Here is a 19,103-nt window from a genome sequence, read left to right as displayed (position 1 = left end):
TCAAAAGTAGATAGACTTTCAAATGGCTTGTAATGGCCATCAACTTCACACCTATGGCTAATGGACTTCTTAAGTCTATGGACGCTAGCTATCTACATCCAGTCCTATTTCTGGGTCTGATGAAGGACATTTCGAAATAGAAATTACTCGGTAACAAGGATGCTTTGCACGGATCACATAAAGTCAAAGCTTCCTTTAGCAGTGTCTCCGTATATTAGTTATAAGTTTGTGTGTGAAAGGGATGACACATGTTAAGACATTTGGAACCCCCCCCCCCCACCCACCCTGCTGTCATGGCAGCTGCTTCCCAGGGGCACGTGGTTAACCTTGTGAAGAGAGGAAGACGAAACCGTTCTATTGAATAAAACAGGACCCACACACACACACAAACACACTTCCATGCCTTAGCAACACAACGTTCATTTAAGAACTGAATCTCCAACGTCCTATGTTACTCCAGTCATGTAGTCTGGGTTGATCAATCTCTTTTTCTGGAGGGGGATGTAGTAGGGAAGCCGGGTGTGTGTGTGTGTGTGTGTGTGGTTATTTTAATGCCGGAGGCCGAGTCAGACTGACATTCCTGATGGAGACAGTTGTGCCTTCAGCGTGCAAACACACATACACACACACATACACACACACGTACACACACACGAGTACAACAGTGAGATTGTGCTGAGCGGACTTGGTATTTGCCATGACTCGGCTCACAGTCACTTGACTTCCTCCCCTAATGCCCTGATCCGGATCACTAGGCCTGCTACTAGACTACTGGACTAATGTTTGTCATACATTCCTGCCTTTGTTCTAGAGTATAGTACTGTAAGTGAGACTATTTACTCTAATATAGTATTTTGATTATTGTGTGTTAGAGTATTTTTTGTAAGTACAGTATTGTATGTGAGAGTATTGTGTTTAATACACTAGAGTATTGCATCTCATAGTATCATGTGTAATACAGTAGATAGTATTGTATTTCAGAGTATTGTGAGTAATACATTGGAGAGTATCGTACATGAGGGTATAGTGTGTAATACATTAGAGTTGCATGTAAAACTATCTGCAATACAGAAGAGAATTGTGAAAGAGTTTGCATTCGGACAGCAGGGCTACTGCAGTGAGTAAGCTATGAAATACCTCACAGTGCAGAGAGCCAAATGGAACAGATTATATTCTGCAGTCTTATCCTCATGCCAGAACCACCATATGCACCCTGATGGACGTGTGTGTGTGTGTGTGTGCGTGTGTGCGAGAAAAAGTTATGACTGATCACACCGCATGAATAACATCCTAATCCTGGGAGCGAAACACACGTGAGCAAGCCCGGTCTCAGACGGAGAGCTTGGCACCAGACGAGGAAGGAGAAAGGCTGTTGTCTGAAGATGTGGAGCAGGGGGAATGTGTTGGGCTGACCGGGTGGGGATGGGTGGTGCAGAGTGGAGGGAGGGAAGGAGGGATAGAAGGGAGGACCGGAGAGGACGGGAGCGTGGAAGAGATTCTAGCTTAGTAAAGAGGAAGCCCTCTACCCTGCTCTAATGCCCAGCTGCTGAGTCTATATTTAGCCTCTGTTGCCATGGTCCCCAAACGTACGTGGCAGACCGACGTGCACTCGCACAAACACAGTAAGTGCACGTGTGTGTGTGTGTGTATGTGTGTCCGGTGTTACTGTGTGTGTGTGAGAGAGAGAGGGGGAGAAAGAGAGAGAGAGAGAGTAAAGGTGTGAGTGGGCTGTGGAGGAGTGCTTATTTCCCCTTAACATCTGTCTGTGTGCTTCAACACATGGAGCAGTGTAATTTGAGGTTAAAATACAATTTCAAGAATGGCATTCCTCATATCATATGATAAAGTATGACCCAACCCCCATCGCTGGGGTAAATGCCATTCCACCCCTCTTGAATTTCAAGAATGAATGGAAGTTTTCCATGTGTAACCAACAGAACGACAGCACACTATGTGGCTGTAGACTGCTGTGGGCACATTTAAAGTTCAAGTGCATCCAAAAATCTCCAAATGCATCATGTAGAGCAGAGGTACTTAATGAACCATGGTGAGGGGGCGGGCGGTGAGAGACAGTCTGGATTACTGCCATTCAAATATTGAACGTTGAATGAGTGGAGAGAGCCATGCCCCTGCATGCTACAGTATGCGTGGAATTCAGTCCGTGTAATGAACCGTACCAGAGCACTTCCTGCTTTATCTCGTATCAAAGCAGGTCATGGGCATGACATAGATTCATATTTAAATATGAATTTCAACACGTATTTTTTTTTTTAAGGATGCATGGCAGCAGAACACCTAACAAAGAGGCTGCTCATAAAATCATCAGCAAAAGTGCAACAGTAATTTGCATGCCCCAAATTAATATTTAAATATGAAATTCCACACGCATTTGTTTTCAGGATGCATGGCAGCATAACGCATACAGAAAAGGCTGCTTAGGAAAACATCAGCCCTTAAGTTCCGGCACAAAAGGAAAAAGACGATCTACACACACACTTTTCGTGCAACTTATACTGGTAAGGGTTGGGTAAAATATGGATGCATTAGAAATATATATAATTTGAAAAAGGGATCAATATGTTCTACTCTTAAATTGCTACTGTGTGGTTACTCATCTTTAATTCACAAACTGCTAAAATGATCCATATATCATTCCAACCACATACTCAATAATAAAGCCCTTACTGACATTATTGGTGATTATATTTAGATAAACTGGTGTCTTCCCATTAAAAGTAATAGGAGTGTTGTACTCCATTGTTATGGTGGAGAACGATACTTTAGAGCCTCCTGCCAGGCAACGAGTAAAGCAATATATTTTATTATCAATGATTATAATATAACTATGATTTTAACCCTTGAGAAGAACATGAAATATCTCCCAGAACTGGGTTGATACGGCTGTCGATCAGAGCAGACAAAGAACAAAACGACAGTACGTTACAACGGGATTGTGGTTTATTTCCTAGGAAACATAATTATTGAAACTTTAAAATGCAATAATCTGATTTCATCCCAAAAAACAGTCAAAAGATATCTATACAAATGTAATCTAGAGATGAAGAAAAATAATTGGATTACTCAGTAGAATGTGTGGCTGGCTGGCTGCAGGTAAATTTTATGGTAACGGTTTCCATTGAGAAGCTGTAACTAATTCCCCCCAAATACTAAAGCCTTAATACTAAATGTGACTAGATTCTAGCTTTTCAGTTGTCCAGTTTCAAACAAAAAAAGGAAACAAATGTATTTCTCTCAAGCAGTATGAATAATACAAGCTTAATTTGCACATTTACAATATTGATACTATTTCCAAAGGAACATAACATAACTGAGCAAAGTATGGTTACACAGGTGAAAAATATTTACTCCAAATCAAGATATAAGAATAATGGTCTCACTATGGAAATTTGAAATACTGAGTGACTAGAAGACCTATTTGAAATATGGTGCTATTGACACACCATAACCACCCGCAAAGTGCAGAACATTTTGTCAACAAAATGTTTAAGAAAAGTATTGTATTTCAGTTGCCACCTTTTTCAAACTCAATTGGAAAAATATGTCACTCTAATGTATTTTTTATTTTCAGCATGGAACATGGATCCATTCCAATGGCACTTCACTGACAATGTGCAGTTAACGACTTATAAAGAGGCAATGACGAATATCGTAAAAGCCTGAATGATATCAGTCATGTGCAAATCAAATTTTCATCTCAAATCTCACCCATATAATCCCTACGAATCACACGGATATCATTATGTGCATACATGAACAGAGATGGCTGATGCTGGAATGTTATAGAAAACTAACTGGAATCATGAGGAGATGGAATGATGTTATTGGCAATGGTTGGTTCACACACACACACACACACACACACACACACACACGCACACACACACACACACACACACACACAAAAACAAAAAAACACGGAATGGAAAAGGTGTGGCTACAGATGTAGAATCGTTGATTTGAATCATGACTCCGGCTCGTCATGCAAGACGCAACTTCTGTGTCTAAACAGACCAGGTCCAACCAACTCGTCAAACAGATATAAGCAAGTTGGAAGATTCAACGGCAGGATTTCAGGGCTGCCATGGTGACCTTGCCCTATCAAAGCACATACAAATAGAGTAGGCTGGGGGCATGATTTACCCCCTTGCGTTTGGAATAAATTACTGCAGTGCTTAAATGGAGTGACAAGGCGTCCATCGCTCGCCGTACTAGCCAAGGGAATCCTAGCCCGTGTGTACATAACGCAGTGTATGAGGGTCTGCGTCCGCAGCAAACGGAAAACCCAGTAGGTCATCTGAAACTACCGGACCTTGTCTATTATCTATTTATTGAAAAATAAGTGTCCTTGTAACCGGGATCGCGTCGTCCCGTCTGAAGACTATCGAAACATGTTCCAAAAATACCTGAATCTGTCTTCTTTTGAAGTATTACTACAGGAGCATTCTTACAATCATGCATCTAACCGGTAGAGCACTAAAAGAGAGCAGTGTGACATCACTAGAGCACACACACTGGAGGGCGCACACACACCAGCATCGTTATCATATTCAATCCATGGGTTCCTTTGGGTTGAACCTTTGAAGCCTTTTTCTGTCTGATGTTGTTTAATAAATCGCAGCTATATAGGTCGTGATCGAGAGGAAGAATTCTACTATGCTACTACAGTCCTGTGTTTGTGTATGTACACTGTATTAAAGTGTTCTATATATCAGTACTATTGGGCGTACCTCACAGTAAAATGAAGCTTATCGACAGTAGAACAACGTGCAGCCTTTACCAGTTTTTTTTTTCAGGCTTGCGCGTCTAAAAATTAATTGATGTTGTGGAACAAAAAATGGATCAAGAGAAACACGCGCTCAGCTTTGGCAATCAGACGGGTGAACAGGGAGGAAGGATACGACAGTGACGGAACGGACGCTGTGAACGGGTGGGGAGGAATGCGCACCTGAGCGGAAGGCACCACCAAAGAAAAGATGTGTCGATCAACACTGACACATTGAAGAAAATAACAAAAACAGGGAGGTCATTTAAACAGGTCTTAACGGAGACGAAAACATAATCTCTTTCTAGGGTCTAATAGCTACATTCCAGCGATGGATGATTCACTGCTTTTAAATAAGAAACAAACAACCAGCGATGGTTCTCCGCCACGGTGGGAGCAGGAAGCGGTAGAAGGAGGAGGTGGTGGAGGAGGTGGCCCTATGCCTCCTGGTCACTGCAGTCGTCCAGGGCCTTACTGCTACCTGTGGAGCCCAGGAGGTGAGAGAAGAGATGGGGTGAGAGGAGGAGGAGAAGGAGGTGGAAAGGGAGGAGGACCGGGGGGGGTGGGGGGGGGGATGGGAGACCACCAGCTCCGTTACACTGACACCAGTGAACAACAGCCACAGCATCCCCCCCTACACACGACAGACGTCTTCACCACTTTTAAACAGGGAGGTTGTTGGTTTATGGGGCGGTGAGGGGTGGGGGGGTGTTAGAGGTACAATGAGGTCACAGCAGTTGTTCAATGTCGCTACACGTGCAGCTAGCTAGGGGTTAGTGAGGGGTTAGTGATGGAGATACAGAGATGGAGAGGAAGAGGGAGAAAGAAAAGTCCACATATTCCCTTCACACGGGTTTCAGGCTCTCTAAACCGGAGGACGGTCCCGCCGGGTTATTTGTGGGCTTGAACAAAGAGGTGAGTCCCGGCACAACAACGTCATTCAATATATGCTTTCCCTGGCATATATTTCCAGTCAGACAACTATTAAATGTTAAGCATCCAGGTGCACACTATTTGATGCATGCGGTTCAACACAGACAGGACTGAGGTTGATCCAAAAGGTTCGTCCAAAAGAACACCAGATGATCGTTCTTTAAGGGATTTGGAGGGTTTGAGTTATGCGTGGGTGTTTGTTAACCTGGCCCCCACCCCCAGCGTGAAGCACCGCATCGACCTGCTAGTCCAGAGCGGTAGGAAGCCAGGACTATCATGAACAAAGTGGTCTCAAAGAACATCTTTTGATCAATGCAAGTGTTGCAACAAATTATAGACAACAAACAAACATATAGATTATTATATAGACCAAACTACAGCCACAATATCAGCTGAACCACGAGCCTTCTGAACCGTCACACCCCAACATCTATCACGTATTTAACTGACATGTACATGATAGATGTTAAATGTATAAATGCATAACGTATTCAGATGTTCTATTTGTTATAAGTAAGCCGCAAGGCGATTTGCAAAGTATGGTTACACAGTCATTATTGTTATTGTCATTATCGTTCAACCATCTTTTATCATCGGTGGCTAATGCTAGACTATTATTTCTATAATATACTACTGTTAATCCAACTACTTCATGTATGGTAACGTTTAGTTCTGGTGCCCTTTTGGTTGGTTTTAGGCTCTGCTGCCTGATGGGTTAGGTGGTGAGTGTCTTGTCAACATGCCACAGATGACGTCATCATTACCTCATGCAACGCGGTATTAACAGTAGTTCTCGATGGTGTCAAAGAATGAAAAGTTTACGGGGAACTCTGGGGTTGGGCCAGGGAGAGAGACAGAAAGAGAAAGAGGGAGAGAGACGGGTGCACATGAGGGCAACATAAAAAAAGGAGGGGGAAAAAAGAAGAGCAAGAGAAAAGGTCTTAGTTGGAGTGAAGAACTCAAAGGTCAACAAGATATCGATTCGGTAAGATGTTGGTTTGCTGTTCAAGAGAAAGTGAGATTCGCAGGCGATGGAATGAAAAATAGAAAGGTTAATAGAAAATAGGAAACAAAAAAAGATTATTATTTTAAAAGGTTAGAAAGACTATTTGAACGATTAGAAAGATACGATTATTTGAAAGAAGTACAACGATAACCATGAACAAATATATAACAAATAAAAATAGGAAAAATAGAAAAAATAGGAAATCATTACATGATTTCAGAAAGTCAGCGATGCAGTGCTTCAGGAGCCACTCATCAGAGGGGTAAGCAGCGTGCTTTTAGTGGGGGGGGGTACCTTGTGCTGAGTTCCTGTCGTTGAGCAGCTTGGTCTGGCTGTTGGGGAGGACCTTCACCTCAGGGGGCTCGGGGCTCTGGGAGCCATGAGAGGACATCAACGCGTTTAAATACTGCAGACGTGTCACCTAAATACACACACACACACACACACACACACACAAGTACAAACATAAATACGATGAGCATGCCATTTAACCCGCTATTACCCCATGTCCCTTATTAATGGGTCCCTGTTTTAACAAGAGGTAGAAGTGGGGTTGATGATGTTTGCCCTTACAAACTAGTACCACTAAATGTTTGATCCATTCAGCAAACACTTTTTAACCCAAACTACGTACAATAAGTTTTACTGAGTTTCATATGGGCCTCTAACCCCCTAATCCCCAGACTGTCCCACGCCCCCAAAGAGGGTCTGGATTACAACTCTGAATTGTAAGAAAGTGCAATGGGAGTGACTGACTGGGGGGGGGCTTTACCCGTATGAGCTGCAGGTCAGTGAGGGCGCGCACGGTGTAGTCCGGACAGTAGCTGGAGGGGCTGGCAGCGTCCCCCAGCTCAAAGGGGTCCCTGGGGGTGTAGCGCTGACTCGACACCGGGGACTGGTGCACTGCGAGGAGGACGCATATAGAACACACACACACACACACAAGCACGGAAGGACACAAACAGAGGAGCGCACACACGCACATGCACACACACACGCACGCACACACACACGCACACGTTAAGCGATTTATGATAAAATAAAAATGTATTCATCCTGACAGAAAATCGTTCCAGCCGTCCACAAAAGTCCAGTCTGGGATTAATAATGCATGGACTTGCTTTATCAACACAAATAAACAAACATATGTGCTCTTTACAAATCAAACAACCATGGAGATTATGGTCAACCTATACATTTTTATGACGCTCAATGCTCATTGTATTCTACAAACTCAAAAGATTGTACTGCATACCATCACTTATATTTATACCTATTGGGATTGTGTCTGAAAACATGTTAGTTCCACATCGTACCTGAAGAGGGCGCCGTTAGAGCAGAAACGCCGTAATACGTAAAAGCTCCATTCTCAAACTTCAGCCCCTCCTTCCCGATCTCCACCTCCACGCGACCCTGAGAATTAGCGAAGATTTAGCCCAAATAAGAATGTGCATGAATTTAAACTGCTTCAACTTTTAAAAACAGTAAAAAGTAAACAGTAAGTACTCTGCTGCAATACGTTGGTAAGGTCTTAAAGAAGTAAGTAAAGTAAAGTCAATTTAATTTACACACAGCATAAATGACCAAAGCGCTGTGCGGTGGATGACTAAACAGACCAATGATACAGTACCTGCAGCAGGAGGATGAAGTAGTCGACGGGGTGGTTGCGTGTGTACAGGTAGTGCTCAGGACTCAGCCTGTTGCTGGGGTCAAACTGCACCTCCTGGTTCACACTGGGGTGGCGGAGGAGGTGGAACAGGACCCTCTCGGACACCCGGCCCGGACTGAAATGCTCCACTTCTGCAGTGGTCAGAGGTCAGAGGTGAGAGGTCAGAGAAGCCTTACTAGATTACCGGCCGCAAACATGGCTGTGCAGGTCTGAACTGGGCCGTAGTGGTCCTGGCCTGAATGTGAACCGTGAAACTTAAATCTGTTTCAAAACAATTGAAACGTTCAGCATGGAAAGTAACACAGCATTCAATTGGACATTGGTTACTTGAATGTGGAATTTATTGAATAACATGAGAAGGATACTTTAAATCAGGGTTTTCCAAACTTGCTTCCCATATTTTCTTCCTTGTTTTCTCCCCATAAATAACACTTTTAATACATAATAACGTTTATTAGAACCTTTTTATTTCCCGTCACTAGAACAAACTATGCATGCAGCCATATATGTTTTTAAAACAGATTATTAACACTGGTTAAAGAGAGCTGAAACGCTCTGCCTGCATATTGAAACAGAGGTTAACTTCACTGTCATTTCAAGAACCATCTAACGTAATGACTAATCCGACCAGCACTCCTCTTACCGAAAACCTTCAGCCCAACTGGAAACCCAGAATCATTAGAAGCTCCCTGTTAAACAGTCCCCCATTGCCAGCCCCCCTGTTAGGTCATCTTAGAACATATGCTGTAGAATTTACCCTCAGGGATGATAACTGAGCCATCTGCCATCCCTCCCTCCATCCATCTATCTGGCTATCTATCTATATTCTATCTATATCCATCAACATATCCAGCCCTCCCTCCCTCCATGTATACCCATCCTCTACCTATGATCCCCCCATCCATCTGTCTATCTATATTCTATCTATACCCATCAACATATCAAGCCCTCCCTCCTTCTATCTATCTATCTATCCACGTCCTCTACCCATGAAGCCTTCATCCATCCATCCATCAACCAGCCCTACCTCTGGAGAGGAAGCGGTGCGTGGCCAGCAGCAGCTGGGGGGAGGTGCGGACCTTGGGCTCTCCTTCCGGGAGCTTGAAGAGGGAGAACTCTTCGTGGGCGGCCCGGGGCTCCAGCGTTATCTCCAGGGGAGCCAGCCGACGCTTGACCTTCATGTCCACTGGAGAGGGGAGAATGATATCGGTTTAACAACGCACCAGAGTAGGGGGACCACAGTAGGGGCCACAGTAGGACCAGAGTAGGGACCAGAGTAGGACCAGAGTAGGGACCAGAGTAGGGGCCACAGTAGGGGGACCACAGTAGGGGGGCCACAGTAGGGGGACCACAGTAGGGGCCACAGTAGGGACCACAGTAGGACCAGAGTAGGGACCAGAGTAGGGGCCACAGTAGGGGGACCACAGTAGGGGGACCACAGTAGGGGCCAGAGTAGGGGCCACAGTAGGGGCCACAGTAGGGGGACCACAGTAGGGGCCAGAGTAGGGGCCACAGTAGGGGCCACAGTAGGGGCCACAGTAGGGGGACCACAGTAGGGGGGCCACAGTAGGGACCACAGTAGGACCAGAGTAGGGACCAGAGTAGGGGCCACAGTAGGGGGACCACAGTAGGGGCCACAGTAGGGGGACCACAGTAGGGGCCACAGTAGGGGGACCACAGTAGGGGGACCACAGTAGGGGGACCACAGTAGGGGCCACAGTAGGACCAGAGTAGGGACCACAGTAGGACCAGAGTAGGGGCCACAGTAGGGGCCACAGTAGGGGGACCACAGTAGGGGGACCACAGTAGGGGCCACAGTAGGACCAGAGTAGGGGCCACAGTAGGACCAGAGTAGGGACCACAGTAGGACCAGAGTAGGGGCCACAGTAGGGGCCACAGTAGGGGCCACAGTAGGGGGACCACAGTAGGGGCCACAGTAGGGGGACCACAGTAGGGGCACCCCGGTGGCTCAGTGGGTACAGGGCGTACCATATAGGCTCAGTCCTGAACACAGCGACCCGGGTTTGAATCCTGCCCGGGGTTATTTTGCTGCATGTCCTCCCCTCTATCTCCTATACCTTCCCCTCTATCTCACTCTATAATAACTCTAGAATAAAGCATAAAAATGCAAAAATAAATCTTTAAAATTAACACTACAGTAAGCTCCGATGCCACGACATCCCCTTAGTAGCAAAATACTGCCAGTGGATATCCATTACATTACTTTAACACCACACTATATTAAGCTACGATGTCATGAAACCCGCCCGTGGATATCAGATAACAAATGGTTTGTTATGGCTTACTATAACCCTAGCATTGGTAGTTATCCGACAAAATCCTGTCGCAACAAAACTAAGGTTGGTAGCTATTCGATGGCATCGATTGACCATATCATTACTGTTGGCTGATAACCAATATATTAACTTAAGTACAATGTCACTTTTGGATAATCGTCGATAAAATGCCTTTAGTGCATAACAATTGTTTAATTGCATTAATTGTATTCCCATTCGGCACCTTTTGCGCTCCTAATCATCCCTCTTCTTTGTACCTTCTTCATCTTTATTGTTAAGGACTGTGAGAGAGATTACGGGCTACACATATAATACATCTGGACTACAAAACTACTCTTGGATGAAATGTGATAGCATCACTTTAATAGAAAACGATTGAAAAAGAATCAGAATCAACAAAGGGATTTTAGCCATGAATTGTTTTCTTACTGTAACCGTCGGATTCATCCAGGATCTCTGATTTGATGATCTCCTCGATGACGTCCTCCAAGGTGACCAATCCCAGCACCTCGTAGAAGGGATCTCCCTCCCCCTCGTTGTTCACCTTCTGGACGATGGCCAGGTGGGAGTTTCCTGAGAGAACATGATAGACAGGGGAGAGGTCAAATGACAGAACAGCGTTAACATTCTTGATTTCTCCCCACTTCAATTATTTATAAATAACGCCTCCCAAAGACATTGGTCAGTAATTATATGAGCTAGCAAGTAGTGGGCAGAATGGTCTATAGCTTATGGTTTTTGACTCACAGGCCAAAGCTTTTTTGACTCAAAGGCCACCCATTCTACCTGTAGGTATCCTTGGACAAGGTGCTCCTTCTACTTCATAACCATAACAGTATCTAATAGAAAATACATTGTAAGTCACTTTGGATAAAACCATCTGCTGAATGGCTGAGAATAGGATAGGAAATAGGAACTTGATGAGGGTTATGATTGCAACAATGTTGAGTTAATATGCAACCACTTTCTGATGACATGTAAACAAAAAAATGTCAACACATTTTCTTACATATCTTGCTTTACAAACAAGGCTTAAATAACCAGAAGTTAAAAGGGGTATTTTGAGACCTCGTCCAACAGAAGTGACAATAAATTATGTCTATAGTGATAGCAGAGGTCAACCTTAGGAATGTCTCTGTAATGATAAACCCATTTGGGTAAATGGATTTCCTTGTCAACATGAGAATACTAACGCAATGAAGAATGAAACAATGTCGAAATCTGGGCGTATCCAGAATATGGAGTGAGTCAAACTTATGTCCAAAGTCTGGTACATTTTACACTATTGGCCGTTCTGCCGTGATGTTTTTCAGAGGCACTGGACAGACTTAATGTTGCCATTGCAAACACATCAGTGGCAGTCTGGAGCCCTGATTAATGACTCAAGCCCTAGTAACACAGCGGGTGTGAACCAAGCCGTGGTGTTTTGGTGTGACAGTAAACGGTCATAAATGCAATGGAAACATTTCCAAAGAGATGCAAAGGAAACATACATTTCCAAAGGAAAGCCCAACACTGATGAAAAGTACACGAGCGTATTCAGCGACACGTTACGTTGAAGTTAAACAAAGTGGTCACAAGCACGCACGCGCGCGCGCACACGCACACACACACACACACACACACACACACACACACACACACACACACACACACACACACCTTTCTTGAACTCCTCCAGCATGGCGTCCAGCTTGGTGTCGTTGAAGACGAAGTGCAGCGGGTGGTTGTAGAACTTGGTGATGGTGGTCATGGGGGTACAGTCGTCGGGGTCGACCAGGGCCAGGTCCTTCACGTACAGGATCTCCACGATGTTGGATCTGGGCAGAGAGACACGTATGACGTGATCAAACATACCTGTTTATGAATACAACACAGCCTGAAGTTTGGCCCAGGCTAACCTGAAATGTAACCTAACAGTTGTCTACATCGTCCGATTACAATTCAGTCCTTTTTTGATCGACATGTCCCTTGTGAGGAAGCGGGTGCCAGTAGGACTAAAGGGAGAAGCTGGACATTAGTGGTTCAAGGCCAAAACCTTTTGGGCTGGGAGTCAAACCCTTCAGCCTCTGGTCTATCCTGACAAATGGGGGTATAGCGGTCTGGTTAAGGGGATTTGACTCTCGATCGAAAGGGTTCTGGGCTCGATCCTCAATGTCTTGTAGGTATCCTTGGGCAGGATATCTAACCTCTACCCGGTCATTAACACTTGTGCAAAACAAACAAAAATCAAGTCGCTTTGGAGAAATGCTCCTGCGAAACGACAGCTTAGTGAAATAGACAAATGTTCTCCATGGTTTCAGACGGATGAAGACGCAGCAGAGCATACGGGCTGGTGTTGGTGCCACACTCACTTCTCCTCCTCGTAGATGGGCACACGGGTGTAGCCGCTCTGCATGATGTCGGACATGGTGGAGAAGTCCAGGGTGGCCGTGCTGGGCAGCATGAAGCACTCCTTCAGCGGGGTGAGGATGTCCTCCACCGTCTTGCTGCGCAGGGCCCCCCGGCTAAACTCCTCCTTCACAAACTCACTGGGGAGGGGAAACGAGCGCACCCACCGGGGAACGGGAGACAGGCGGAGAATGACTCGATGGACGCCAGCGGGGGGATTAACGGTGATGGTCGAGTTGATTACACACACAGGACCATCACAATCACAGCTTTTTAAATTAAGAAATACAATTATTTTACGTCATTTGGTTTGGAATTTGTACATTTGATGAATTAAGCATTTTAGTTAACTGTTCCTGTCGTTAATGACCAGTGATTAGTTACCACTACCTAGTTAGTTACCTATCCTATAGTGGGACATAAGTTACCTGTACCAGTTATTGCTTACCAGTAGTTAGTTAGTTAGTTACTAGTTAGACCCCTGTCACTAGTTAATTAATTAGTAAGACTTACCTATAGTTACCTGTACCTGATGCCAGTTATATGTTCCTAATACTAGTTGACAATAGTTAGTTAACTGTAGGTGTCATTACTAGTCCCCTGAAACTGATACTAGTTACAAATGGTTAGTAAGTTACCTGTAGCTTTTACACTACTGGCAGTTCTGCCGTGACGTTTTTCAGTGGCACTGGACAGACTTAATGTTGCCATTGCAAACACATCAGTGGCAGTCTGGAGCCCTGATTAATGACTCAAGCCCTAGTAACACAGCGGGTGTGAACCAAGCCGTGGTGTTTTGGTGTTTCTTTTAACAGGAAACTGTCATAAAGGCACTGGAAACATGAGAAACACTTGATGGATGCCAGTGGGGGAATTAACGATTATGGTCGAAGTAATTACACACACAGGACCATCACACTCGCAGCTTTTTAAATTAAGAAATACAATTATTTTAAGTTATTTGGCTTGGAATTTGTACATTTGATGAATTAAGCATTTTAGTTAACTGTTCCTGTCATTAATGACCAGTGATTAGTTACCACTACCTAGTTACCTATCCTATAGTGGGACACAAGTTACCTGTACCTGTTATTACTTACCAGTAGTTAGTTAGTTACTTGATGTTAGTAAGCAATTATAGTTAGCTAGCTGTACCTGTAAGTAGTTACCTATAGTTAGTCCCCCTGTCACTAGTTAATTAATAAGTTAGACTTACCTGTATTTAGTTACCTGTACCTCATGCCAGTTACATGTTCCTAATACTAGTTACCAATAGTTAGTTCACTGTGGGTTTCATTACTAGTCCCCTGAAACTGATACTAGTTACCAATAGTTAGTAAGTTACCTGTAGCCTTTACTTTGGCCAATAGTTAGTTAGTTACCTGTAGGGTTGGGTAATAGTTAGTAACTTAGCTGTATGGGTCTACACGAATTACCTGAACCTGATACTAGTTTTCAATAGTTAGTTAGTTAGTTACTTGATAAAAGTTACCAATAATTAGTAACCTGAACCTGATTCTAGTAACCAATAGTTAGTTACCTGAACCTGATACTAGTTACAAATGGTTAGCTAGTTAGCTTTAGGGGTCATTTCTAGTTACCCCTACCTTATACTAGTAACCATTATTACGTAAGTTACCTATATAGTTCTTTACTACTACCCCAACCTGATACTAGTTAGCTATGGTTAGTTGGTTACCTGTAGGGGTCGTTGACGCTGGTGCGGATCATTTCCATGGCCCTCTCCCGAATGCCACACGTGCTAATGTCCCTTCTGAGCGCGAGGTCCAGGATGAGGCCCAGCGGACAGGACAGCGGGCAGGTCAGCACCATGCACACCTGGGCCAACCAGGTGAGCCCCGGGGCCATCTGGAAGCCGTAGCCCGAGGCCAGGATGTGTGGCACCAACTCCGCCAGCAGAAAGATGAGGAAGGCGCTCGCGAACACGGCCGGTGCAATGGCGCCGATAGCCTTGTACAACAACACCCCTACAACCGAGTGACCCAGGGCGCACAGAAACACCAGGGAACACACCTGCGGAATGGAGGAATGAACGTTAAACGTACAAATCTTTATTTTAGTAATTTGGTTAAGTTAATGTTGTTTTGAGTGAACTCACCAAGAAGTTGCCTCTTCTCCTAATTGGCTCCAAACGTTTAGCGCCCCGCTTCTCCTCCTCCGACCCGCAGCTGTGGAGGACGTAGAGCTCGAGGGGGTCCAGCCACAGGAGGCTGAGGTTCACCATCTTCAAAACCCCGCACACCACAACAAGCGCCACCACCAGAACGGCCAGCCCCCACGCCGGGATGTAGTCCCTGGGCTGAACTTTCTCGGCGATGACCCGCAGTCTGTCCGGTCTGACAGATGCCCATTCCCCGTTACTTTCCCGTACGCACAGGTGGTGGTAGGTCTGGTCTCTTGCTACCCCTACGGCGCCCGAGGGGATGCTATCTTTGCGCGTCTGCACCGTTATAATCCGGCTGTACTCCTCGCCGGGGGCGACGAGGAGTTCCGTCGCCTCGAACGCGGCCGCTCCTCGACTGCTCTCCTGCCCACACGGGTCGGCCGCGTCTCCCACATCCCTGGCCTCCCCCGGGGCTGCTGTGGCAAACGCGACCCACGGCCAGCTTCCATTCAGCCGTTCCGATCCAAACAGGCGAACCTTAAAACTGGCTCCCGCTGGTGCCAAGATTGTTCGCTCCTTCATACACACCCGACCCTCCGGGTCTTCCAGTCGCAGCCCTACGACCAGCGGGGCTCGCTGGCTGCAGGCGCCGTCCCTGATCCCGCAGAACAACAATAACATCAACAGCAATCGTAGACCTGCCAAGCTGGCCACCATATTGGAATTAGTGAGCCCGTCTCTGCGTGGATCATGTGACACTACCACTGTAGCATTGGACCCGCCCACCAGGACCCTGCTAAGCCAAACGGAGTACAGGGAAAACAAAGCTTGTCTTTAGATTCATTTTGATTACGATTTTATGATAAAACAGCATACATTGATTTGCAATTATGTCTTCTGCATGGTGCCCTCTGCGTTATTGCGTTGTGACTGCACCTCCCCCGTTGAAAACAACCTACCGAATCGAGATCCGCGTGGGCTGGGAGCCAATGAAAACACAGAAAACAAGACGATTCCCCGCCCTCCGTTATTTATGTTCTTCAGAAAGTATGCTCCTGCACCAACTATTGACTGTACTCTACAATCAATGTGGTCACATTAACCTCGAATTATTTTAACATTACACAATGTAATGAACGAATCTAATGTGCTAAACTACTCGTTCTCGGTCTTCTACGTTACTTTGAATACAGAACAGTGGACCATGTCAAAGGTTTAATATATACACTTGTAAACTATTTTCCACACTGGATACTGGCAATGAGTAAACCTTGTAGTTACCATGTTGTGTGTGTGTGTGTGTGTGTGTGTGTGTGTGTGTGTGTGTGTGTGTGTGTGTGTGTGTGTGTGTGTGTGTGTGTGTGTGTGCGGTAGATCAAGCATATCTGCAATGAAGATACAAATTAGAGTAAATTATAACTAGTAATAAATTAACTGGAGCTAACTGAAGTCTCCATCCACAGTTTAAATGCTGTCCTTCTCGTGTGGACTAATAACTGATATTTTAAGGGAGGGTTGACTACTTGGATCCACCAAAAAACATGTATTTTTATTTTATTTGAGTCTATTATTGTAATATACTCCTTAATATTGTGTCCTACTTATTTTTACTCAAACAAACCAGTAATGGATATGTGGTTGAGTAGCCAATTGGCCGTTCTTCAATCAACAATCAAATATGAGATTAGATTTGTTCACAGTCCCTATATAAATAGAAAAACTTCAGACGATCAATGCAGCCAAGAAAACATTGAAATGGACAATACCGTGTCTGAACTGATGGCTTGTATGTTGTGTATGGAGTGGATGTGGTGTAAATGTCCCCCCGACACCCCCCAAGAAAACAGAACTCCACCCTGAAACAACACACAGGGGGTTTGTTAAGGTGGAAAGTGTCCACTGCCTCAGAAATCTTTAACCTTCTCCTCCTGGGACTAACGTAATCATCACACCAACACTGCACTAACACAGCCCCGCAGGAGTCTGCGATAAGCTTCACCTGCCGGGCTCTGTGGTTGGAGCATACAATGGAGCACATAGCTGATTAGATGGAACGGGTTAACGGTTAGAGCGGAATTTCAATAATTATGGAGTGGCAGTAGAGAAAGGGAGAGGCGATTAGAGTTTGAAAAAAGGAGGGGAGAAACATCGAAGGAGAAACAATGAATGAATTAAAGTGTGAAGGAAGGGGAGGAGGCTGGGAGATAAGGAAAAAAGGGAGGAGATAACCGGAAAGGAGAAAAGCAAAAGGGTGGGAAAGGAGAATGGAGGGGTTTGCCATCCGAAGGCCACGAGGTAGCCTGTGGAGAAAAAATACAGATAAGCTCAAGGGGTCAAGGTGAGCCACAGACTGGGAATAATAATAATATTATACTGGGGCCCATTGATGCTACATGATCTGAAAGGGTTGTGGAGATGTGTGTAAGAAATACATACAAACTTTGTGTTTTCGCTCAGGAAAAACAATCTGAAATGTTTATTGCTATGTAATAATGCTTTCCTCTCAAACAACAGAATAGAACAATGGAGGGAACTTCAAAAAGCTTATTTTTCCCCAAAGTGACATAAAGAACAAATGCCCGTCTCTTCACATCATATACATGAATATTTACAGGAACATAACATAAATAACAAAACACACACTACTTTCAGGGCAAGGCTCAAAACCACTGAAACATGTGCCTCATCGTTGGTAGCCCGGTAGGCTACAACAGATCCACTCCTCGTGGTGTGAGCCTTGAACACAAACATATCGGTTACAATAAATAAATTAACAATTCTAACGTTTTTTCTTCATTTCACACGTATACTTCGGTACATAGTCACGCAGCCAACCAGTGGCTTACCAGAACGGTCTAGAAGACAACCACGTGACCTGTAGTGAACCAGCAGGCAGGTCTGTAGCATCGCTTCAAAACATAAGGCTATGATGACTAGAGAATCCCTTCATTCCAAAAATGACAATGTCTTTTTCCTCTCAAAAAGACCTGAAAGGGTTGTGGTTTTTTGTCTGTCCTTGACAAAATCGAACACAACAGGATTGTTTTTTCTATTTCCCTTCCACAATATTATCAGGATGGAAGAGAGGGGAATTCTTTGGGAGTCATGTTTCACGTTTAAATATCTGTTTATTCTGAATAGTATGTATACTATGTAAATTATATGTAGCTACTCTAACTTCCTTCACATCAGTGCTAGTGCTTATACAAATAGATTCTTTTTTTTTAACATATAAAGTAAAATAAATTGCTTCAACTATGATCAATAAAATAACTCATCTATACATTTTATAGGACTTCGGCATCACAGCATACATAGGAGGAACAAACATTAAAATAAAGACATGCTATCGGCATCATCATTGGAGCCTGACTTCACCCATCAGAGAAGCTACACAATCGTATTCCCTTTGTCGTTTCTCTTCGGTCCATATTGAGGTGCTAGCTTACTCGCCTGTTTTTCATACAGTTCAATAGAGCTTATTCACCTAGCAGCCTGGTTGCTAAGGTAAACCTGGAATCTAGAAGGTTAGCATTCTGAGTGCTACCTGGGTGGGAAAATGGATTGCACAACTAAAAGCAGTGCATTGAGTTTTCACAGTTACACCAAAGATTGGAGATGGATAAGGAACTCACATGGTTGCTAGGTGAATGAGGTCTATAGTCTACTTTTACCTTCTGACCACGGCTTTACTCAAATAAATAAAAATGACAGTCTCCTCCAGAACGCAAACTGTCTGGAATATTCTAGACTCCAGCCTTCCTTCTGGATGTGAGGTCATAGCTACAGTGATTTCAGATCACCACTTCAGGAGCCATCTATTAAGAAAATAAATTGTACAGTTGAATCGTTAGGTTTCACTTGTGAATTTAGGCCACAGTGACACACAACGCTATAGG

General features: G+C 44.5%; 1 protein-coding gene across 1 annotated transcript; it reads right to left on the bottom strand.

Moving 5' to 3' along the window:
• Window positions 1-3,860: 3,860 nt before the first annotated feature.
• On the bottom strand, window positions 3,861-15,954 carry cnnm3 (cyclin and CBS domain divalent metal cation transport mediator 3). The gene is made up of 11 exons (XM_079756080.1): window positions 15,199-15,954; window positions 14,779-15,113; window positions 13,043-13,219; window positions 12,351-12,508; window positions 11,118-11,261; window positions 9,419-9,577; window positions 8,353-8,522; window positions 8,039-8,135; window positions 7,495-7,625; window positions 7,017-7,143; window positions 3,861-5,264 (listed from the first exon to the last, which is right to left on the bottom strand). The coding sequence occupies exons 1-11, from the start codon at window positions 15,919-15,921 to the stop codon at window positions 5,221-5,223; spliced, it is 2,265 nt and encodes a 754-aa protein (XP_079612206.1). The 5' UTR covers window positions 15,922-15,954; the 3' UTR covers window positions 3,861-5,220.
• Between the last annotated feature and the right edge of the window lie 3,149 nt (window positions 15,955-19,103).

This window comes from Pollachius pollachius, assembly GCF_949987615.1.
Source record: "Pollachius pollachius genome assembly, chromosome: 18".
NCBI lineage: Eukaryota > Metazoa > Chordata > Actinopteri > Gadiformes > Gadidae > Pollachius > Pollachius pollachius.
Note: the sequence above shows the minus strand (reverse complement) of the source record. Positions and strands in the feature narration are given on the sequence as shown.

Bases quoted from the DNA above. Each gene is read 5' to 3' on its own strand.
- cnnm3 (XM_079756080.1), bottom strand. From the start codon at position 15,921: ATGGTGGCCAGCTTGGCAGGTCTACGATTGCTGTTGATGTTATTGTTG. The intron at 9,578-11,117 runs GTAAGAAAACAA...TCCCCTCTCCAG, and splicing joins GGATGAATCCGACGGTTACA to TGGACATGAAGGTCAAGCGT. The intron at 7,626-8,038 runs GTACGATGTGGA...TCCTCCTCGCAG, and splicing joins TCTAACGGCGCCCTCTTCAG to TGCACCAGTCCCCGGTGTCG.